Source organism: Mytilus trossulus, chromosome 1 (genome assembly GCF_036588685.1).
Source record: "Mytilus trossulus isolate FHL-02 chromosome 1, PNRI_Mtr1.1.1.hap1, whole genome shotgun sequence".
Taxonomy (NCBI): Eukaryota; Metazoa; Mollusca; class Bivalvia; order Mytilida; family Mytilidae; genus Mytilus; species Mytilus trossulus.
In genome coordinates, this window is record NC_086373.1 from 75,149,476 (window position 1) to 75,175,356 (window position 25,881).

General features: G+C 31.3%; 1 protein-coding gene across 1 annotated transcript in view; it reads right to left on the bottom strand.

Moving 5' to 3' along the window:
* Positions 1–4,337: 4,337 nt before the first annotated feature.
* LOC134710068 (lysophosphatidic acid receptor 6-like) overlaps positions 4,338–25,881 on the bottom strand; it is a 44,962-nt gene continuing 23,418 nt past the window's right edge. The window contains exon 2 of the mRNA XM_063570243.1: positions 4,338–5,686. Coding sequence (XP_063426313.1) covers positions 4,630–5,604 — 975 coding nt within the window. The 5' untranslated portion in view covers positions 5,605–5,686 and the 3' untranslated portion in view covers positions 4,338–4,629. The remainder of the gene's footprint in view (positions 5,687–25,881) is intronic.

Sequence of the window (25,881 nt, forward strand, 5' to 3'; positions counted from 1 at the left end):
AGAAAGGCAAAAGATACGAAAGTGAAATTCATACTCATAAGTCGAAAATAAGCTTCAACCTTAACGCCATTGATAAAAAAAAGACAAACAATAATACACAAAACACATCATAAAAAACTGAAAAACGAGCATCACGAACACAAAACAACTGGTTGTAGTGTCAGGTGCCCCGAAACGGTAAGCATATCTTGCTCAACATGTGGCACCTGAAGTGTTACTCATGTAAGTACAGGCCCGTTCAAAGTCTAATTCGGGAAAAGAGGAAGGGAATAAAGTATGACATTAGAAACACATCAGCTATCATCTGTATAATAGATAAAAAGTAAGATGTAAGTTGGAGTCAAAGACAATTTTCAGGATGAGGGCGAGATAAGAAAATAACAATTTATACAAAACGTACTTTTTATGAAAATTTGACCGAAATTGACTTATAACTTGTACAACAATTTATATTATGAATTTTGGTGAAAAAGGCATTGATTCACACGATATAATTGTACTTGACTGACCACACATTAAACCTTATCGACAAAATACATCGCTTTTACAAAACTACAAAAAACAGTTTGATTTTCGAAATTTTTGAGAGAAAAGAGTAAACAAGCATGATTCAAATTTTAAATGAATAAACTACATTTTCTTAAAAAATATCATTCAATAGCACTGTTTGATTAGTTCAAATCGTTATCTTGAGGATTTTTTTTAATTCAAAAATTGTATTATTTGTAAAAATTTGATATTTCGGATCGTAAAAGATCGTGTACAGCATTCTGATGATCGTGAAAAGGAACTCAAAAGATTTGTTGCCACGCATTTGTTACTTTAAAAAATCCATGAAAAAAATCAAATCTTTCTTTAAACAAGTGATGATTTATATTCTCAATTTGAATATCAAAAGATTGAATTTACATGACATATTTCGCTCCACTTTTGTTTGTGAAAAGGTTGACGGTTTAATGCAATTGGGTCTCATGATTTAATACACTACACCAACTAGTTTTCTTATAACAATAAAGTCTGTCTGTCTGTTCTGCATAAGTTTTATATTTGTTTTAAAGTTTAGATTGTCTCAACCGATTTCAAATAAGTCTTATGCACAGTCATGTTTATAAAACAAAGATCCTTGTTGGAAATAACATTGATAAAAAAAAAATGGCAGAAAAACAACTGACACATTACTGACTTTAGGATAATCATATTCCTATGCAGATGGTTGGTTTGGTATTGCTTTCTTTCTGGGATATTTATTAGTCTAACAGTCAAATTGAAGCTCTGAAATACACATGTTTATTTACAGCAACAGTTTCTGAGCTTGGAAGTTCGCTTTGTGAAACAGTTTAAATGCCTGTAAAACATGTCGTTACGAATGTTTTTTATGTGTATGCAAAACTTAAAACAGCACTTCTAAATGTGTATGTGAGAGTCAAAAGATGTTATACAATGCCTGATTCCATAAATTCCTCGATCACCTGCTCAAACGAATAATAAAGAACTACTTTTGAATTTTGTAACTAAGGTGTATTGTGTGATCATTTAAGACCAATTCTATAATAATTGTATCAATGCCTTTTTTACCAAAATCCATATGATATATTAATTTACAAATTATAAGTGAATTTTGATCATTTTTTTTTATACAAATTCAAAATACAAATTAAAATGTGTGTAAATTTTTTGTACAAATCGATAACTTTTACGCAACATATATATATATAGTTTGCAATGTAGACCATAGAGCTAAAATTATCTCGTAGGTCAGTCAAAGTTGTAGACAGTTAATAGGATGAGGACAAGAAAGGCCTGAAATGCATTATAACGTAATCAGAAAAGAACACTCAACACATAAATTCAACAATTTTAATCATATCTTATCACATAAAAATACATTTTACATATACATATTTATACATGATACTGAGAATTATATATCTAAAATATATTCAGATATACATAAAAGTACTGCAAATTAAAGATTTTTTTTATATCTTCTAAATACCCATATTGATTTGTGCTAATTCGTCATTAGAAATATCTCCTATATGTAGTTGAATGATATTTTGCTTAAAAAATTCAAACAACTATATCATGACAATATAAATTACCGCTTCTGACTTGATTTATAAAAAAAAATCTTAAATTGTTTCAACGCCCGCAGGCAAACTTGATCGATGATATATTTAAAAACTATATAAATAGCTTTTCAACTGTTAATGTACTGATATTTGTTTTGCTCACACATTGTTGTCAATATGATGAAATTGTTTGCGCCTGAAAGGCAGTTTTCGCTAGCCAAGGGTTACGATTCAATCCCTTCCTCTGCACCCGTGGCGGATGAATAGAGAATTTTGAATCCACGAAATGATGTTTTTCATTTGTTATTCAGTTTCTATTCTTGTTTTGGCTGCATTCTATCAAAAAGCGTCTATATCATGAGTAAGTGTTAATGTAAAAAATATAGGTATACAATTGCCATTTAGCTGACTGTGCAACAAGTCTTAACCCCCATAAACATAGGACGATATCTAGTGACAATTTAGCTGTTTTTAATAAATTAATACAAGTTCCTGTGTATGTTTCTTTCACTGCACAAATGTTGGAATATAAACGTATATTTTCCCCTCTGCTTCAACAAGTTTGTCGACTCTAGATGCTATTGTGTTGTCACCTAAACTGAAGAGAGTTAAAGTACTATTATTAGTCAAGATTAATTTATTCAGAATGGATGTGACTTTAATTAACCTATGGATGGCGCAAAATTGTAACCACACATGTTGGCTTAGTCTGCTAAGTGTGGAGAGGAGATAGTTGGTCGCAACCCTTGGTTTTGTGGTCAAGATTAGTTAAAAAAATATATCCTACATATAGAATAGTTAGAATAAGGTACAGTTCTCTGTTAGCCTGTTTTGGTTTTATTGTTTTAACAACTGACCCATTTATGTCAGCATAAATACTCGTAGCACCTCTTCTATTTTTATAAATGTTCACCTGTATTTTATACGCGTCACAATTCTTAGCTCCTATGATTTCATTATATCAACATTCGAAATGTTACTCAATTTCTGTAATTTTCAAAAAATTTCTTTCTATCTCTAATTACCATGGAAGAATTGACATTATCTTGTTAGGACTAAAATCTCCGAATGTCAAAGTAAGTTTCCATCCTGTATTTGCTATTTAATTTTGTTTTTATACTAGCGTCACTAATGAGTCTTTTGTAGACCTAACTTGTGTCTGGCGCACAATCATTATAACCCGGTATATATTATAAGTTTAAATTCAAGACCAGTAATTTAACAATTGTTTGCGTTTGAGGATACAATTTGTTGTATTTTGCTACCCTGCACACTTTTAATTAATGCGTGTTGAACTACAAAAAAGGAAGGAAACAATGTAAATACATTTTCTTAAACAAGCGTTTCATCTTGTATGACATCATCATTTTTATGTCTTAGGACAAATGCTAAAAAAAAATATGGAGCGAGCGGGCGAATTTTTTATTTGTCTTCATTTCTGGAAAATGAGTTTTGTTGGTCGGGTGCAATGAGCGGTATATTTTTTTGAAAAATTGTGCGATTTAGAATTTTATGTGCATGTTAAACCGGTGTCACTTGAAAAAAAGGATGAGAAACATGCTTTATTGCATATAATTTGATGTATTTGGGCCTATTGTACAGTCTTTTCTATACCTGACGTTCTGATTAGTTTTGGTCTAGTTTCATTAAGATTATTTTTCTCATATAAGCTTTGACACCATGAATTTTCATTTTAGTCATGTGCATATATGAAGGAAGAATAGCAAATGCAGTTTAACAAAAGTATATTGGTTTGGTAAATGAAATATGTTGAATACAATTAAAATGCGTGTACGTATGTATCCATACAATGCCCTTGAAAATTACATGATCGTTTTCATTATATATGATAATGATTGTGTATTGTGTATTGGCTGATTGACATCTAATTGGAACTAGTTTGACTTCTTCAACTTATTTTTTACAAATACAGTTTTTTTCTTGATGTATGATTATGAATGAAAAGTACGTACTCGGACTATGAAAATCATAGTTTTGGCCCAATGATAAAAAAAAGTTTCCCATAAGAAAATTACATTTTAACTTTTTTGAATATATATGTTTCCAATGATTTTCCTATATATAATTTAGAAACACAAATATTTTTACTCAAGAAACTTTAAACACATGAGCCCTTATTTCAATTGATTGAGCTACATAAAAACTATTCAAGTATTAATGTATTTACATCCATAGATGCATTAAAAATCTCAGAACAAAATTTATCAACATTCATAAAAATTTGAACATGTCGCTTTCGTTAGCTGTGAACTCATTATAGATACCAGGATTAAAAAAATTATAATTACGCCAAACGCGCGCTTTGTCTACAAAATACTCATCAGTGACGATAATTTCGTTAAAAGAAATCCAAGAATTACCTTTTTGTAAAATTTCGTTCGGATTTGTACTTATGTACTTTAATGATATGAGTTTTTGATTTTTTTTCCACTGGCTAAACATAGAATCTTAAACATCTTTGCTGGAAGCATATGCAATATTGGCCTCGACTGTACTGTATCGTTAATATATCAAGAAAAAAAAGAAAGATGTTTATTTATTGATATCGCATACACCTTACTCTTTCTTTTATGCATCTGCGGAATGTATTACTGGACACAAAGTAAATTGTAAAGTTAATGGAGAAGTTTACATAATACAAAATCTGACAGAACTGTTGAGCTAAAAATAATGTCATATCGTTGTTTGCGATTAAATCATTAACAATTATATAGAATCTAATAGCATGGCTCGGTAAATTGAGAACCAAAAATACAATTGATACAATTGTCAACATGACTGTCAATCTCATTTGTGCAACAGATAAAACATTATATGTCGGAGCATAATATTTGACGACCCGTGGTTTTGCGTGTTTGAAGTTAAATTTCCGTATTATCACAATTACATATATATTTAAAACAAAAATGGCTATAAAAGGAATGATGAACGTGATGGCAGTATCTATATAAGTAACCATTGCTAAAAACCTGAAATACTCCCTTTTTACTCTACAGCCAATAACAGGTACAACCTCGATGGTCAAGAAACAATGGCTATAAATCAAGATCGAAAATACTGTTATGGCAATGCCAGTGCATTTTGCCATTTTGTTTGAGCATACCCGTGGTCGTCGTAACGGAAAACATATTATGATAAATCTGTCAAGCATGATCAGAACAACACACCAAACAGAGAGGAAACTTGTGACATACGTTATGTATATTGTAACTAAACATAATCCACCAGTGTCAATTCTTGCTTTCTTTAAGGTTCCCATCCATGTAAATATCAGTGCGAGGAGAAAGAAAGTATCCGAAACACTCAGTAATGCCAGGAAAATACTGGATGGATGGCGGCTAAAACTGGTAAACACAAACACTTTAAACGATAAAACATTACAGATCATCCCAATTACCACTATCATAGGTATAACGTATATATAAAGCCCATGTACAAAATCATAAAATGCAGGTTTGTCATCGTCACTGAAATATTCCGATTTATTACCATCCGTACTATTGTTGTTCATTTTAAACTGTATCACATGTATTTTGTATACCTTTCATCTGCATCACATGCATTTTGTTTAACTTGCATCATTTACAGGTTATCTGAAATTGACAATAAACTTAATAAAATATTGCCTATTGTAATACGATACATGATTTAAAATCACAAACAAGAAAACAAGAAAACAACACTTCGTATCGTACTTAACATTAATGATTTTGTCTGTTTAAACAACTAATACAAGATTCTGTTTCGGATAAAAGAATCATCCTAATAAATTACAGTCGATGACAATTAAATTCATACAATATTGGTGCCAAACTTATTTAAAAGAATTGAATTTGAAAGACGATTCCATGCGAAAATTGCAATTTTACAAATAGATACAGGGTCGGTCGAGACTAATTATAAATCGCTTGCCTAGCTACATAATAATATACTTAAAGCGTTCTCAAATTTTGTGACTCATGATGACATGAATATTATTGATATGTTTAATTTTAGTAAACTCGACTGCACCAAGTCATGAATATGACACTTGCAGTGATCTAATTTGATATGTTTGGACTATTTGCTTTTGTTATTCGATTAGGGAAAGTAAAATCACAAAAATACTCAACTCCGAGGAAATTTCAAAACTGCAAAATCAAATGATGAAACACATCAAACGAATGAACAACAACTGTCATATTCCTGTCTTTGCAAAGACATAAAGAGACTTTCTATTTTAAATTTTCCTCAGAGTTCATTATTTATATATTTTACTTTTTGATATTCGCCTTCTTCCAGAAATTAAATGCCATAACCATATTTGGCACAACTTCCAAAAATTTATCAATTAAAGCCCGTTAACCTTGTAATGTTTGATTTGGCTTACATGAAATAAGAATGTGTGTAATGATACATATGAGACAGCTCTCGACAATGGACCAAATTGATACAGAAATAACCATTTATAGGTAACCGTACGGTTAAATTGTTTTGATGTAAGCACTACGGAAGAATCTTATCACATAAGCAACAAGACGGGTGCCACCTGTGGAGCAGGATCTGCTTACCCTTCCGGATCAACTGAGATCATCCCTAGCTTTTGTGGGGTTCGTGTTGCTTTTTCTTTAGTTTTATATATTGTGGCAAGTGCGCTATTTTTTGTCTGTTTGTCTTTTTCATTTGTAGCCGTGGCGTTGTCAGTTTATTACGATTAATGAGTTTGACTGTCCCTCTGGTATCTTTCGTTCCTCTTTTATGTGTTATTTTTTTGTGTCATCGTTTCAATTTTAGGAATATAAACTTGATATAAGATCTAGAAGAATATGACTAGTTATTGAAGGCTTCAATATAAACACACAAAAAATCTTGTGGACTCGATAATATCGAACATATGCATTTTTCAACGAAGTTAAATTATGTTTGTATCCAATATAGGTACAGCGTTTGACACGAAGAAAACAAAATACAATCTTTTTGATAACTTCATCACTGCAAAATTTATAATTTATTCAGTTTATACCCGCAGTTATCTGTTGCAAACAATAAATCACCAATGAATACACATTAAGATTTCATCTACATAGCAATCGACATCCCAGTTAAAAATCTATCTTAAAACACCTGTAGTTAACGGAAGTTCCTTGTCTATACTAGAACTTGCACTAACTAGAAACGGACTGTTGATCAGATAAACCTGATGGAAGGCAAAAAAATCAAAAATCAAACACGAAATGATTTAAATTTTGTAAAGTGCAAGTAGCTACCATATTTCTAGTAAAGAATATTTGTTGCTTTTTAAATGTTTTGTTGTCTTCGTAATTCTCTGTTATTTTCAAATGACCTTCACAATATTCTTTGTTTTTTTATTTCACATTGATCTTTGTTAAAAAAAAATGTGAATGTAGCTTGAAAACACATGGGAATTATGTAAAATTCGTGTAACGTTTTGTATTACAAGTGATGATAACAGTTCTGAAATTGCGTGGTAACTCGATAAAATTCTTTTAAAAAGCAAGATTGAAGATCTTTAGATATTCAAATCGAACATCCTTAGTTGACAGTTTCCATTATGCTTAACTTTGATAATATATAAGATCAATGGAAACTTCATACATAAACTATCCATATTATTCGATTAATCCTTTGTTACTTAACATGTTATTTTTTACCGGAAGGACAAAAATCTTTTCAACAAAAAAACAAAAACAAAATCTGCAATAAGGTTTTGCGTTGGTGATAAAAGAAGTATGTCTTTAAAGTAATGCATATTTGTTGTTGAAGAATTTAAATCTAATTATATTCAAAATTATTCATAAAGGTTGCCTTTTTAAAAAGAATTAAAACATTTCGTATAAAGTTTGAGAAATAAGAATGTTATCTAAATCTAAAATATAAGTCGAAGAAGTCATGGTTCAATTTATAACTTGCATGTTTAGCAATATAATGAACAATGAAGCTGGCTATATATTTAAAATTTAATATACGATTTACTTTTGCATTGTTTCCTGTGATATTCTTTTAGGAATTGCTGAAATTTGTCGTGAGAACGTTTATTGTCTAATAAAAGTTTTCAAACCTGGGTTTTTGACTCTTGTTGAAAAACATGTATTTCTTATTCATAACAGTAGCTGTTGCTAGTTTCTGTAGACTAACTTTATTTTTGAAATGCTATATATGCGCCCAAAAACATGTACTAAAGTGTTTTGCTTTCTACTATAACAGTTTTTATGTACTTTAAGTAATGTTATAACCATAATTACACTACCAGTTATTCGAAGGTGTTGAAAAACCAAATCAAGTTATTTCTTCTCCGTTTCCGAAATTGAGTTTCAACTGTTCGTAAAAAGGGACACATAAGAATGTTCGGAATCAGACAGTGATTAAGATGACTTTGCAAAGGACCCTGATAAGCGCAATGACAAAAGGTTAAAGCAGAACATAAAACACTAGACGAAAATGTGAAAGGGAAAATCAATTATACAAGTTTCACTCAAAAATTAAAAATAAAATAAAAAATTCTACAGAAAATATAGTAAAGTAAAAGCGATCTAAACGAGGTACAGCAGACAGGGATCAGCTTCAAATTGACGGTGAATCATTTCATGATTAAGAGATAGCAGGTATCCATTTCCAGTTGAAAATGGAAAGCGAACATCAATTGAAAGGACTTGCACAAAAAGGTGTAAAATGTTTATCGTTTTTATCAAACTGACAAAGACCAATGTATTACATGTTGTGCCATTAATTAGAACACCGATTGTGAAGAGGAATATAGAAAACGTTAAGATAGAAGAAAGGCAGTACTTTTGCACTGTTTTATGAATGATAGTGCCTTGTTATATAAAACAAAATTAGGATGATACAACTTTACTATGATCGATATTTGTTTTTTTTTTTATTTTAAATATTGGCTGCAAATATTAAAACATAAAGGTGGCTTTGATAAAAAAAAACTATCTTTCATTGGAGCCTTAAATAAAGTATCTATATATATGTTAAAAAAGATAGCATTCTCAGTACAATAGAATATAAACAGAAAAAACAATCCAACCCTCTGTCCGCAGAAACATGTAAATCTTGTCGAAGATACAAGTTTATGCATATTTGTGACGAAAACTATTTATTCCAACAAATGATCTTTGCATGGACTAACACAACATTCAATTATTCAAGCAGACTTAGTCCATGTAAGGATTGACTAAGTTAGTATCAGTTGCCTTCGTCAATGCATGCATGGAGTAAGCTTAACTCCCACGTTTTCATTTTAATATAACATGGAAAGGTTTAGTCATACTATCAAGTGTTTCCAATTTATTTCTTAAGACAATTTATATTGCACAATTTGTCTTTAAATCATTATAAAAAGGTTGAATATGAAAAAATCAACATAGAAGAAAAAAAATGATAGTAACATCAAATTAAGAAAATATTTGAACTAATATCTTGAAATTAAGCAGTAATTAGAAGTAATGAAGGTTTTCAAAACCTGGTGTTGATTTCCAGTTATATTGAATACATTGTTTTTACCAAAATTAAAATATGTTTTAGTTACAAGGCGTTTCACGTGTCTGAATAATAGTGACAAGATAAAAAAAAAAAGGCTACCTGACTTTTTATTGCAGTTTTGCATTAACGAAGAAGATCTCAAGCCTGATAAAATTATGTAAGATAAAATATAAAATTATTTAAATATTAATATCTGACTTACTTTTGTCTTCTGAACACCTGGAGGATCATTTCTGACAATTTTATAAAACTATTAAATTCGAAGGATAAAAAAATCCAACTCCTGTACTGTTATATTGCTTATCAAAGTTATATTTTCAAATCAATCTGTTTATTGGAGTTAAAAACGCTTTTGATGAATAAATTATATAACGCTACAAACAGGAGCAAACTAAACATGAATTTTGAAAATTTACAATAGTGATTAGTACAGCGATTTTAATCTAAACCAATGTGATGAGTTGAAATAATATATCAGCTACACATTTATTATATAGAACATAACCTTAATTTTGTATTTAAGATAAAAAGGGATGTAAATTTCTGGTTAATTCACGTTAACTCTTAAAAAAAATAACACAAATATGACAATTTAATTTCATTACATCACTTCCCATATGATTTTACAGTAACAAATTAACCACCAACAAGTGTTACATATAAACAAATTCCCTATGGATGATTACATATATTGATCGTTATTTAACGCTGTTATATGCCTTTTCCCCTTTGGACCAGATGTCTTTGAAGCATCTTACGAAATCATTAAAAAAGTCTTCCTATGAGTACCTGACTAGTAAATAACAGCTAAACATGTTTAAAGTAGGAAATACTTACATTTAAGAAATTCTATTAAATCGCATGAATCAAAATAAATGTTTACTCAATGAATTAAACGCAGAAATAAAATTCAATGATGATACGATTGTTATTATCTCAAAGAGCCTAAATACACTAATGACAGAAAAGTAAGATAACCAAAACGACAGTCAATAATCACATTCACCTTCCGTGAAAACAAGTCGACACGATATACATCAATTAGGGCCCAGATCAGTAGGAAGATCGGTATGACAATACATAATGCTTATAATCATTGATCACGTAACTCAAGTTCTGGCATTGAAATTTAATTAAGGTGTTTCAGATTATAGCTGTGTGCACAGGCAAGAATTAATTCATAGGCTTAAACTCATTCTTTGTCTTGAAATGCATTGCACACCAATGTCATAGATAAGTACCACAAAATGTCAGTTAGTAAAACTTAACGGCAGTTCTATGCATGTAGTAAAACAAATGAAGCTGGAATATAACAAGTACAGCCTTTATCTGCATTAGAGCACAAGCACAGAATGGAAACAAATGTCACATTCCTGACTTAGCACAGTTATTTCCAGTACCTATACATGCATATTTAGGTATTAAATGAGGAAATTCGGGGGAAAAAAGTAAAATCCACAAAGAAGCATTTGCTCATTATCCGTTCTTTTATCGTGAAACCTCAAATGGGTTCACACCTATATTTTGATGGACTTGGTCTCACTTATTGGCCATTTGAAAAGCCTCAAATATTTGTATCGCTTATGCCAGTAACTAATGTGATATGGTCCCTCTCTAGGAAGGTAATTACAAAACATGGTGCATTACAACATTTAAAATTAATGTGTTAATCAGAAATTAAGAAACAAGATTAGATTTCAGTTAAAAAGTCAACCAACTAAAACAATAATAATATACATAATATATGTCACAGACATATAAAGTTGTAGTTCTTTTTCGCTTGAAACACTTCCTTGCTACATGTACACGTCCTGCTTTTAGAATAAAAAAGCAAAATTTAACCAAGGACTCTTACTTCAATGATGTTCATAATAATTTCTCAAAGGGCCAATTTTGAAACACAAATTGCAAAAATCACTACCACAAACCCTCCTTTACAATTAAAATCCAAAACCAAAAATCCGTATTTGAAGATTATGTGTTATCATTTACATAAATAATATATTTGTGACCGTTCTTTTTTTTAATAATTTTCTGATTTCTAAAAGCCTTGAATTAGCGACAAAAGAAGTGAATTAATAATTTAGAGGTTTTAAACCTAATGAAACCGAAATGAGAAATTTTCATGATATTCGATCAGGTTCACTATGGTTTGTTTACAGTAACTTCTATTGACAAAATATCATACTCAAAAGTAAAACTTCCATCAGCATGTATGCTACGTATATCAATCATAACACAATATTTTTAAAGAGCGTTATCTGATAAAAGTTTTTTTTATTAAAGCTCATATACTATAACACTTAATCATATCAGTTAACAAACTAAAATATGGTTTAAAAGATAAACTGAAAATGTGTGAAAAATAAAAATGCACGGAATAATACAAATGACTTGCCACCACAACTATATTGCTATAGGATAAAACACATACTTATATAAAAAAAAATGTTAAAATTTAGTTTTTCAGAGATTAAATGCGTTCGTGATATAGGCAATTCTAGAGAGATCAGTATCCAACTCGTCTTAAAAGTTTCAAGATTCAATCATCAATGGTATGTTCTTTTGCTTAATTGATTTTTTTTAATAACTACAGAGGTGACTTTAAAATTGTGATATACAATCTGTAAACAGTTGAACGCATATTTCTAATGAGAACATATGCAGTGAAGAATGAACCGTTTAGTTAGTTTCGTGTCTGAAGTAAATGAATATCATAATTAAGATAAGTACATTGCGAGAGGAACGGAATTATGGTTACATCTAAAAACAAAAACAAAATTTTAATAATCAATTTAACTCATTGTTTAACTATTATAGGCTATTTGCAAATTCCCTCAATTGACCTTGTTATAAGAGATCACTTTTTAGTTGTCTCCCTTATGAGGAACATTAATTTTTATTTACAATGGGGAGCTAGCAGAAAGAGCAAATTTACCTGTGCGTAATGTGAGTTGAATCTTGAAGGTTTTCAAATCTTTTAATGACATTAATTTGTAAATAAGGTAAATACTTTTGACATCAGAAATTGTTTTTCTTGAAAAATTAGTTGAACCGGCGATACACCACTTTCAATTTGCTATGCTTTGCATTGGCAAAAGCCAATTTTGTCCGGTATGGAACCAGTCTACGATTCAGAAAGAGAAGTAATTCGTTTGAAAAGTGTATAATATCAGAATCAAATCGGTAATTGGCAAATGGACTATTCGAGACAAGTCACCACTCCAAAAGCAGTGTTCTTACATTTAAATCTTAGTTTAAAGTGAAATTACAAAAATACTGAGCTCCGAGGAAAATTCTAAAAGGAAAATCCCTAATCAAATGACAAAGTCAAAACTCAAACACATCAAACGAATAGATCTACTTTGTGTAACAAAATATCTTTCAAAGTAAAAGCCGTTGCTCATCTCTAAATATAAGTGGCAATATTTATGAACAAGGCAATTGGATAGTTTATGCTGTTTATTAATGCTAGAAGGTCTAGATATAAGTAAATGACATAAAATAAGACAGAATTCAAGTACTAACATGTTACTTGAACATGGTTATAATTTTCAAGGGTCTAAACAACATAAATATACTTTCCGTTTTACTGTTATACTGATAAGTGTTGATTTATTGTCACTTGAAATCAAAATATGTATGGTAAGAGTCGACACACTATTGGTAAATAACAATGTTACAAAATGACATAAGTACAGCTATATTGGTCTTAAGATACCTAGAGCCTTACGAAATATCATCTTGTATAATTTGTGTATTTAAATATCTCATAAATCCGCAAACCATACAATGAAAAAAAGAAACATGTCAGATGACTCGCAGGAAGAAAAATTGCTTTGTCACTATAACTATTAAAGTACTGATTTGCCAACCATCAAAATAGAAAGGTAGATAACATTTATAAAACATAACATGTATTTTTGCCAATCGTGCCTTGTCGGAAGAAAAGCTGGCAACGGTTTGCCTACAATTATAATATCTGTTAAAGTAATTGCTTTAAAAATGATATTTTCTAATACTAAAACGGTAAGGTATAATAAAAACGAGTACTAACTAATGTTATATGTTTTACCTGTAGTATAATTTATTCAAAACTAAATGTTGCAGTAACAAGGTCAGGATTTTACAGTGCAAACACAATAAAAGGTAGGACAGTAGTATATATTTGGATTGGATTTTTATTCCGCTAAATGAAAAACATGATCTCGAGTAAACGCGATTGATATTTAAGAAAATTTTGACAAAAATCATGGTGCCTATTTTACGTGACGGCGACTATAGATCAGTAGGAAGATCGGTAGGACAATACAGAGTGGTCATAGTAACTGAGCACGTAAGAACAGTTATCGCATAGACGTTAAATTATAGAGTTTTAGATTGTACCTTAACGTATAGGGAAAGACTAAATGTAAAGGCTTAAATAACGCTTTGCCTTGAAATGCACAGCATTCTTTTGTCATAAGTCAGTACAAAAAAAAAATGGTAAGTGAAATTTAAGTTCATTACAATAACATTGAGGGTTAAACATATCATGATGTAAAGATAGCAGGTATCTATTTCCAGTTGAAAAAAGGAAAGCGAACAGTAATTGCAAGAACTTGCACAAAACGGTGTAAAATGTTTGTCGTTTTTATCAAACCGAAAAAGACCAAATTGATGGTGATACATGCTGTGCCATTAAGTAGAACACCTATTTTGAAGAAGAATATAGGAAGCGTTAGTATAGAAAAAAAGCGACTCCCGATTTACAGGCAGTACTTTTGCACCGTTTAAAGAATAATAGTGCCTTGTTATAAAAAAAATAAGAATGCGTAAACTTTACAATCGTCATTTTTTTTAATTTTAAATATTGGCTGCAAATATCAAAACGTTAAGGTGGCTTTGATAAATTCTGTCTTTGACAAAGCCTTTGATAGAATGAAAACATAAAGGTGGCTTTGATAAAAAAAACTATCTTTCATTGAAGCCTTAAATATATATCTATATATACGTAATAAAAGGATAGCATTCACAGTTCAATAGAATATAAACTGAAAAACAGTCAAACCTCTTGTCCGCAGAAATATGTTAGTCTTGTCGAAGATACAAGGTTATGCATCCGTATGACGAAAACTATTTGTTCCAACAAATGATCTTTGCATGGACTAACACAACATTCAATTATTCAAGCAGACTTGTAAGGGTGGACTAAGCTTATGTTAGTTGTCTTCGTCAATGCATGCATGAGGGGGGAAAGGACCTTTAACGGGACTCCGGGAACGGGTATTTTTAAGCTTGGGATTTCGGGATTGGCCCTTTCGGGATCTGGGGATTCTTAATTCGAATTTCGGGACCTCGGGATAATGTTGTTTTGAAGCCCGGGATTTCGGAATTTCGTGCTTTTAAGCCCGGAAATTCGGGATCAGGACCCCTTCTACCCTCCCTAATGCGTGGAGTATTTGTAATTTATGCAATATGTCTTTAAATCATAATAAATAGGTTGAATATGAAAAAAATCATCTAAGAAGAAGAAAACTAAAATAACATCAAATTAAGTAATATCATGAAATAAAGCAGTAACAAGTAATGCAGGTTTTCTAAACTTGATGTTGAATTCCAGTTTTATTTAAAACCTTGTTTGTACCACAATAAAAATATGTTTTAGTTACAAGGCGTTCCACGTGTCTGAATTACAGTGACAAGATAAAAATAAAATAAGGCTATATGACTTTTTATTGCAGTTTCGCATTTACGAAAAAGATATAAATCCTGATACAATTATGTAAGATAAAATATGAAATAATTTCATTATTTATATCTCACTTACTTCTGTCTTTTGAACACCTGGAGGATCATTTCTGACAATTTTATAAAACTATTAAATTCGAAGGGTTTAACATAAAAATCCAACTATACTTCCTCCTGTACTGTTATATTTCTTATCGTAGTTATATTTTCACATCAATCTGTTTATTGGAGTTTAAAAAAACTATTGATGAATAAATTATTTAACGCTACAAACAGGAGCAAACTTAACATGAATTTTGCAAATTGACAATGGTACAGCGATTTTCATCTAAACCAACGTGATGAGTTTAAATAATATATGAGCAACATATCTATCATATAGAACATAGCCTTGGTTTTGTATTTTAGATACAAGGGGTGTTAATTTCAAGTAAATTCACGTTAACGCTTAAAAAAAAATAACACAAATATGACAATTTAATTTCTTTCAATCACTTCCTATATGATTTTACAGTAACAAATTTACCATCAACAAGTGTTATATATAAATAAATTCCCTATGGATGAATACATATATTGATCGTTATTTAACGCTGTTATATGCCTTTTCCCCTTTGGACCAGATGTCTTTGAAACATCTTACGAAATCATTACCAAGTCTTCCTTTGGGTACCAGACTAGTAAATAACAGCTAAAAATGTTTAAAGTAGGAAATACTTACATGTAAGAAATCCTATTAAATCGCATGAATCAAAATAGATGATTGCTCAATGAATTAAATGCACAAATAAATTCCAACGATGATATGATTGTTATTATCTCAAAGAGCTTAACTACACTAATGACAGAAAAGTAAGATAACCAAAACGACAGTCAATAATCACATTCACCTTCCGTGAAAACAAGTCGACACGATATACATCAATTAGGGCCCAGATCAGTAGGAAGATCGGTATGACAATACATTATGCTTATAATCATTGATCACGTAAGTCAAGTCCTGGCATTGAAATTTAATTAAGGTGTTTCAGATTATAGCTGTGTGCACTGGCAAGAATTAATTCGTAGGCTTAAACTCATTCTTTGTCTTGAAATGCATTGCACACCAATGTCATAGATTAGCACCACAAAATGTCAGTTAGTAAAATTTAAGTGCGGTTCAATGCATGTAGTAAAACAAACGAAGCTGGAATATACCAAGTACAGTAATATATGCATTACCAAACAAGCTCAGCACTATCTTCATTACTTATCACGCACAGAATGGAAACAAACGTCACATTCCTGACATAGTACAGTTATTTCCAGTACCTATACATGCATATATTATGTATTGTATGAGGGAATCCTGGAAAGAAATTAAAGAAAGAGTAAAGTACGCAAAGAGGCATTTGCTCATTCTCCGTTCTTATATCGTGAAACCAATATTCGAAGAGATTTGATGTCAACTATTGACCTTTCGGAACGCCTCAAATATTTTTATCGCTTATACAAGTTAATAATTTGATATGGTCCTCTATAGGAAGGTAATTACAAAACATGATGTATCAAAACATTTAAAAACTTCATGTGTAAATCAGAAAGTAATAACAATTGTAGATTTCAAAAGAAAAAAAATCAACCAACTAAAACAATCATAATATATATAATATGTCACAGACATATAAAGTTGTAGTTCTTTGTCATTCAGAATACTTTCTTGCCACACGTCCTGACTTTAGAATAAAAAAAAATCCGAATTTAACCAACGACTCTTACTTAAATGATGTTCATAATGATTTCTCAAAAGGCCAATTTTGAAACACAAATTGCAAAAAAACATTACTGCAAACCCTCCTTTACAATAAAATTCACTACCAAAATCCGAATTTGAAGAGTATGCGATTTGATTTACAGAAGGGCTATAATTGTGACCGGTCTTTATTCTAATAATGTTCTGATTTCTAAAAGCCTTGAATTAGCGACAAAAGTAGTAACATAAAAATTTAGACGTTTTGAAACCCAAATAAGAATTTTCATGGTATTCGATCACGTTCACTATGTTTTGTTTACAGTAACTTCTGTTGACAAAAATATCATTCTCCTAAGTAAAACCTCCATCAGCATGTATGCTACGTATATCAATTATAAAACAATATTTTTAAAGAGCGTTATCTGATTTTGTTTTAATTAAAGCTCATATACTATAACACTTAATCATATCAGTTAACAAACTAAAATATGGTTTAAAAGATAAACTCAAACGGTGAGAAAAATAAAAATGCACGGAATAATACAAATGACTTGCCACCAAAACTATATTGCTTAGGATAAAATACATACACATATAAAAAAAAATGTTCGAATTTTGTTTTTTCAGAGATTAAATGCAATCGTGATATTGGCAATTCTAGAGAGATCAGTATCCAACTCGTGCAAAAAGTTTCAAGCTTCAATCATCAATGGTAAATTTATTAATTGAATTTTCTTAATAACTACAGAGGTGACTTTGAAAATTGTGATATACAATCTGTGAACAGTTGAACGCATATTTCTAATGAGATCATATGCAGTGAAGAATGAACCGTTTAGTTAGTTTCGTGTCTGAAGTTAATGGATATCATAATTAAGATAAGCACATTGCGTAAGGAACGGAATTATGGTTACATCTAAAAACAAAAACAAATTGTAATAAGCAATTTAACTCATTGTTTAACGTACAATTCGAGATAAGTCACTACTCCAAAAGCAGTATTCTTATTTTTTATTCTTAGTATAAAGTAAAATCACAAAACAAAACTGAATTTCGAGGGAAGTCCATAATCAAATGGGAAAATCACAAGCTCAAACATCAAACGAATCGACATACTGTTTGTAACAAAATATCTTTCGAAGTAAAAGCCGTCGTCCATCTCTAAATATCAGTGACAATATTCATCAACAAGGCAATTGGATGGTTTATGCTGCTTATTAATGCAATAAGGTCTAGATAAAAAAGACAAAATAAAACAGAAGTACTAAGATGTTGCTTGAACATCGTTATGATTTTTAAAGGTCCAAACAACATATATATACTTTCTCCTTTACTGTTATATTGATAAATGTTGATTTAGTGTCACTTGCAATCTAAATATGTATGGTAAGGCAGCAACCATTTGATATCCTGGGGGAAAGGGGAGGGGGGGGGGGGGGTGCTGTTTGATTTTTTTTCTGGACAAATTTATCTTCTTTTTATTTGGCGAAAAACAATCTATTTTTTTGGCGACAAGTAAAAAAGTTCTTTTTCCATTCAATTGTAGCATTACATGTAATGGCAGCTGAGGGTGAAACAAAAACATTTATTCTCGGGGTCAAACCCAAAGCTATATTGATCTGGAATGATCTTGGAAGATTAGACACTCATTCAATTTTTTTCTCGGCAATGAACATGTATATGATATGAATTCCTTAGCCAATAAATATTTGCACTAGAGTCGAGCACTCCTAATTAGTGAGTGTGGACATTAATGAAGTGTTTATACATTATGTTATTGAAACAATAAAACAGAGTGTGCATATAAAATAATATAGATAAGTTATAAATAAATTCTCGAGATACCGTGCGCCTTACGAAATATCATCTTGTACAATTTGTGTATTAAAATCTCACACATGTTCGCAAACTGTTCAATGAAAAAAAAGAGATCTTTCATATGACTTGCAGAAAGCAAAATTGGCTTGTCTTTATAACTCTTGAAAAACAAAACTAATCGGCAAAGTTGAAAGTTATATAACATTTTTAAAATATAACATGGTATTACTGTCAATCATGCCTTGTCGGAAGAAAAGCTGGCAACAGTATGTGTACAATTAAAATATCTGTTAAATTACTTGCTTTAAAAAATGAGTTATAGTATGTTTACCTGTTCTATAATCTATTTGAACCTAAATGTTGCAGTTGGTCGTAAACCTTTCTCAATAAACTATATTTTTGTCATTTTCATTATTGATATGAGCCGGAAACGATCGGATTATCATGTTTGTTGTAAGCATTTTCTAGATCGCAAACATGTATTCTCTGTAATTATTTTAAGAATGCACACAAAGCTAGATTATTAATTCATTCGTTCAAAAGACAAACAAAAGTACACAAAACACAGAACACTAAACACTGAGCGACACGAAGCCCACCAAAAACTGGGGATGAATTCAAGACTTAAAATGATTGAATAAATAAATGATCGGATGCATGAAATAAATGAAATTTGCTTCTTTAGTACTTTCTGACATTTTAGTAATATAGTGTAATCGGGAATAAGGTTTTAAGAAGGTTTACAAATAATTACAAATACATAACTTGTAATTCCTCGTCGATTAGAACATCACCTTAGTGCAGGTCATTCTTGTCGAATACATTTACATATTAAACCAATAATTCAAAATTCAAGGATTCAATCTTCTTTGAGGGTCGAACTTTAAAAACATAGCACCGTGATGTCAAAGAGTAGTACCACAAGCAAACCTTTCACAATTACAGTTCTCAATGATATATTCCGAGTTCAATAATATTTACTATGATCCTAAAAGGGCCCTAATTTTTAAGGATACATATTGGAATACTGTTCATGATGATTTCTAAAAAGGTAGCCAAGTGTAGAACTATAGCAGTAATTAAATTTCAGAATTTCTTTTAAGCTGTATGAATCAAAGTAAATGATTTACAGAGAATCACATTCATAAAATTGTTCTCACGAAGATATGACTGCTATAATCTCAGTGAATTTAAACACAATACATGACAGACAAGTAAGCTTGCAAAATAACCTTTCGTGAAAACAAAGTCGACACGATATTCATTAATTAGGATATAGATCAGTAGGAAGATCGGTAGGACAATACAAAATTGTTATGGTAATTGAACACGTAAGAACAGTTCTCGCATTGAAATTTAATTGTAGCGTTTTAGATTATACCTTTGCATAAAGAGCAAGACTTAATTTATATGGTCAAATCACGCTTTGTTTTGAAATGCACAGCATTCTTATGACATAGATCAGTACCAAACAAATGTCGGCAAGTGAAGGTTAAGTGCAGTGCATTTGAATTCCATCACATGAAGTGTGATTTAAGCAATGAAGGTTTTAATTTGTAATAAATGTTCTTTAATTTATTTCCTTTGGCATTAATAAGTACACGACAATTTAAAAACCCATAACAAACTACTAAGCTTATGGTTTCAGATTTTAAGTATAGTAAAGTACTGAGCAGTTTTAAAATGTTAATGAGCAGCAATCATTGGTAGTGACATTTTGTTGTTTGAATGTCTCACCGTTGATAAGGGATTTTTTGTCCGCTATAGATCACAATTACCAAAAACCAATTAAACTTTAAAAGAGAGGCGACAGAAACCAGAGGTCAAAATTACCATTTTTATGGTTTTTTTCCTAAACACAATCACAGCTGGCAAACAACAAACCAGTACTACCCCTGCAAAGCACGCGTCTTGTTTTATACCTGCAAATTATGAGAAACAAGGAGCATTCAAATGTTTGTGAGCGCTCAACCTTTCCTCTAACAACGAGCGGTGGTGTAGCAGTACAACAATAGAAAAAGTCGGTCTTTATGTCGCATGAAATGTTAAAATAAATTTTAAACAGCAAAATTCTATTGCTGGGTTTAGTTTGTAGTTTATTTTAGACTGTTTGAGGGAACTTGGAATTACAAAATAAAAAAATGCCTATATATATATAATTTGATGTGAAAATGAACTGACTTAACAATGTGTTTATAACTTCTCATATAAATAATACAATAAACGTGTTCGTAGATAGATGTTTTTGCGTTCTGTTAAATTGTCCCTTTTAGAATTGTTATATGGTGATGACTGTTGTACCAATATTTTGACTATTTTATTTATTGTGTCTGTTTATTTAATGCATCAATGTAAATATAACGGAATTTGATGAGACTGTCATTAAAGTGGGAGGGTTAGTGATATAGAACCAGGTTTAATCCACCATTTTCTACATTTGAAAATGTCTGTACCAAGTCAGGAATATGACAGTTCTAGTCCATTCGTTTTTTTTGCGTTTTGTTAAATGATTTTGCCATGTGATTATGGACTTTCTGAATTGAGTCTCCTCTAACAGTCTAAGTTCAGCATTTTTGTGATTTACTTTTTGATACTTAGAAATGGAAAGTTCACAATTGGAAAGCTGAAATCATCTCTTTTGTCGTAAAGTTTTGTTTTCAACCGACGCTCGTCATCAATTTCTAGATGTAAGTCAAGATATGAGTCCGACTAAACTGTATCTGTTGTACCCCTTATCTCTAGTTCGATGGAATAGATACGTATAACATAATATGCACGAAAATATGTATATATCACTTACGTTTTTACGTTAATTATAAATTACAAAAGTATAATCTCTTTGTAAAATACTGATGGCCCTGAAAAGGACCGTTCACAAGAGATATCATAGGCACTAGATGCATGTTAAAAGCCATTGTTGTTTGTCTCTGGATGGACTTTCTGTAACCTGAACGTTGTCATGTTGTTTGTTTACGTTTTTGACGTCATTCTTATGTGATATAACTCGCTCAAAGATCAAGAAACTAAAAAGGTTATTCTCCGGTAAATAATAGGGTTATTCAACGCTGGTGTAAATTTTAATGTTAATTCGTCCTTTCTTACAATTGAATTTATTCCATGTTACGTGTTGGTCCGAGTACACAGTTATCGTCCTTTGATGTCCTTAATGTGGACAGTGTGTTACTTGCCAATTTTTGTTATACCCCTTCCAAATTTAATTCTCCATGTTTTATGCCTCATATAGCAAGTTGGGCGGGGGGGGGGGGGGGGGGGTGAAATGACACTTTAAAAAAATTTGGGTCATAAATATTTAGGTAAAGTAGTGATTAGGTCCAGCTGAAAAAGGTAAAAAATTAGCACTTCGGAAGCTGTCAAAAGATTTCAAGACCCCCATAACACAAAATTGTCCATATTTTGAGTTAGAGCTGATGAAGTATTCTATAATTTTGATATAATTTGTCCCAAAAGTAGTACAACACACTGTAAAAATGTTATTGAGAAAGCGCAGGTGGGATTTTTTTTATTTACATTTATTGTCTTAAAGAAATGCACTACGAAATAACTGTGTACTCGGACCGGTTACCCTATGGAATTATGGTTGGTAAAAATGCAAGTTATAATAACAACATTTGGAACATATTCGATATCATTAGTGAAAAAGATTTCCTATAACGGCCAACCAATTCGTAATGGCGTCTGTAAATAGTTATTAAAGGTACCAGGATTATAATTTAGTACGCCAGACGCGCGTTTCGTCTTCATAAGACTCATCAGTGACGCTCATATCAAAATAGTTATAACCCAAACAAATACAAAGTTGAAGAGCATTGATAATCCAAAATTCCAAAAACGTTGTGCCAAATACGGCTAAGTTAATATATGACAGGGATAAGAAAATCCTTAGTTTTTCGAAAAATGCAAAGTTTTGTAAACAGGAAATTTATAAAAATGAACACATAATTGATATTAATGTCAACACCGAAGTGCTAACTACTGGGCTGGTGATACCCTCGGGGACGATACGTCCAATGGCAGATGCATCGACCCAGTGGTGTTAATAGTTATTAAAGGTACCAGGATTATAATTTAGTACGCCAGACGCGCGTTTCGTCTACATAAGACTCATCAGTGACGCTCATATCAAAATAGTTCATTATCTTAAGAATTATTTCAACTTCACCACTTCGAACTTTTTGGCCAATGGCTTCCTAGTATAATCCTCATGTTTTGTTCTAATCGACCCTCATTTTATTAATTCCAGATGTAAAACAAGACAGCATTCAGACTTTTCATATTCTTAAATTTGGTCGAATATATATTTTCATTTTTCTGTATTCAATGATACCCGTTGATAGATATTCGGAAGTACATATAAATACGACCGAATTCATTTAAAGCGTACGAAGTGATGAATAGCACAAATCTATTTTCATTTTTAACAACTTATGATTGATTGATTGTTGGATACTTATTAACGTCAAGTGGCAAATATCTCATGCATATTCAGAATGAGAACAGGTAAACATTTAATAGAAAACATTGTAATAGAGGCCATCTGGGATGATGGTCGGTACAATTTGGACTGGCACTGGAAAATGAAGCTATATTGGATAGGGACAGACATTTTGCCTTTTAACATGCCATCTAATTCAATCAGGACCACTCAACGTTTTGTTGCAAGGGTTGCACTCTCTGAACCGGATTTTGCTTCCCCATTCTGACACATCGCGCAGAGCCAAACGGACACACCACTAGTTGGTAAATTAAAACTATTATAACCTCTTCTTGGTACTCTGACCTATGAGTGTAACCTCTATTATTATTCGGTTTATTCAACGTTTGACTCAATCATGTATAGACATGGAAAAAAGTATTGCAACACCTTGATTTTTTAAAACTTGAAAAATCAGCCTCTTTTTCTGGGATGAAGTATAACAAAATATTTGTATAATATTATTGAAACATAGTTTATGATAACATTGGCATTGAAACGAACACAAAATGTTTAAAAAAATGATTTATATAACCACAATTTTAATATCAAAATGAAGTGTTTTTTGGAACAAAAAAATAACTTTTACTGTAGTCGAACTTTACAATGTCAGACATTTCAAAATAAATCTTCAGATGACTGTTCACATCATGGTGGATCGTAATACGCCAAAAAATTAGTACTTTGTGCGCAGCCTCTATTCAAACGGATAACCGCATCTAAACGTCTTCTGATTCCTGCCATAACTCGACTAATTTGTTGCTAAGGCAGCAGTAACCATTTCTGATGAAGGGCATTGTTTATTTCATGATGTGTTTGAACTGAGGTGTCCTTTCGTTCACTTTCCGCGCAATAGTGTCCCATATATGCTCGATATGGTTCAAATCCGGGCTACGATCGGGCCAAGGAAGATGAACCGAATTCCATTTGAACAATGGATCTTCCTCCACGATGCTAATTTCCAACTTTGGCTAGCTCTGCACTACATTGGATACGGAAAACTGTGTGTCTGTTCGTAAGCAAAGGTCTCCGAAACGGGTCTTATGACACGGTAACCAGTAGCCATGATCGATCTCGAACAGTTCTTGTTAAAAGGCTCCTGTATGCCCATCACTCTCTTTTAAGGATTGTATTGTATGCAATAGGTTTTCTTCTGAGCAACCTTAATTATGCTTGATTTTCCCTAGCAAATTGTATAGGAGGTCTTCTTCATTTCGGAAGGTCTTTGACATCGTTCATTGCCTGATGTTTATTCTCACAACGACTTATAGTGGAATGGGTATGACCAACAATACGTGCAGTTGTAACAGCGACATATCTGCTTCTCTCATGCTGATAATCTGCCATCTTGCTGCAGTTAAGAGTTGTCGAGGACCCATTAAAAGGTGTCAATCACATAACTTTAAAAACTTGTTGAAAACAATGAGGATAAAAACACCTGTTTGCCGTTTACGGGCACAGTAGCTGCATGTGCAGATGAAAACTTATCGAGTAGATATTTATTGATTAAACTCAGACGATACTTATATAATGTTTAACTAGTTCTATTTTACCAAATTATATCACAAAAAAATAAAGAGTGTTTTTTTAATTTCAATTTCAATTTGGTGTTCCAATACTTTTTTTCCATGTGTATATGTCCGTAAGTATTGCATGGTTATGTTCCATATATAGTATGTTCCTCTATACCAATGTTATTACTTGGTTTGTTGAGAAATAAAAGTACATTTGTACAATGATATTGATGTTAACTCCTTCCGCGTTTTTAAAATCAAATATTTCTGATGACCAAACTATTTTGGTGTATTTTATTGTTCCTTGAAATTAAGATCATTGAAAAACTAAAATCAAATAACTAAAGTGTAAGTCAACGTTCTGTTTAGCATAGTTGACTACTTTTTAATGTCGTATGTATCTTCTGGGAAATTTAAAAAACGATTAGATTTAGACACAAACAGAATTTCAAATCAGATTTCAATTCAACGCAGACTTATTTATGCTTGCAAATGTACTAATAATACTATATCCATCACTCATAATTGTCAGTTGAATATTTTATCGTAGTTTAAATAGAAAAGGAATAATGGGTAAAATTCAGTTTTGTAAACGAAATATACACTGGAACAAACGTGTATTTCGTCACAATTCGATGTTTTTATTTTAAACGTACATGTATATGTAGAGCTCGTGCAGTTGGGTAACTTCATATCCGTCTTAAGTATTCAAATCATCTGTCGGAATAACTAGTACGAGCGTCATTAGAAAAGCTAATTAACAGATAACGATTAAAACTAGTTTTTAGTTAAAACATATTTGTTTATAATGGATTGGGAAACAAGTTATTGCAACTTATATTTATCCCTAGCTCTCCACTTTGCGGTGCGAATGCTGCCTTTTAGCGGCATTAGCCTTTTCTTTTTCGAAATCTACAAGGGTGTCTTTTACGTGCAAGAGATATTGATATCTCTTAACACGGGTCAGCTATTAATCGTCCCCTACCGACGGACTATTAGCGTTTCTCAGGACCC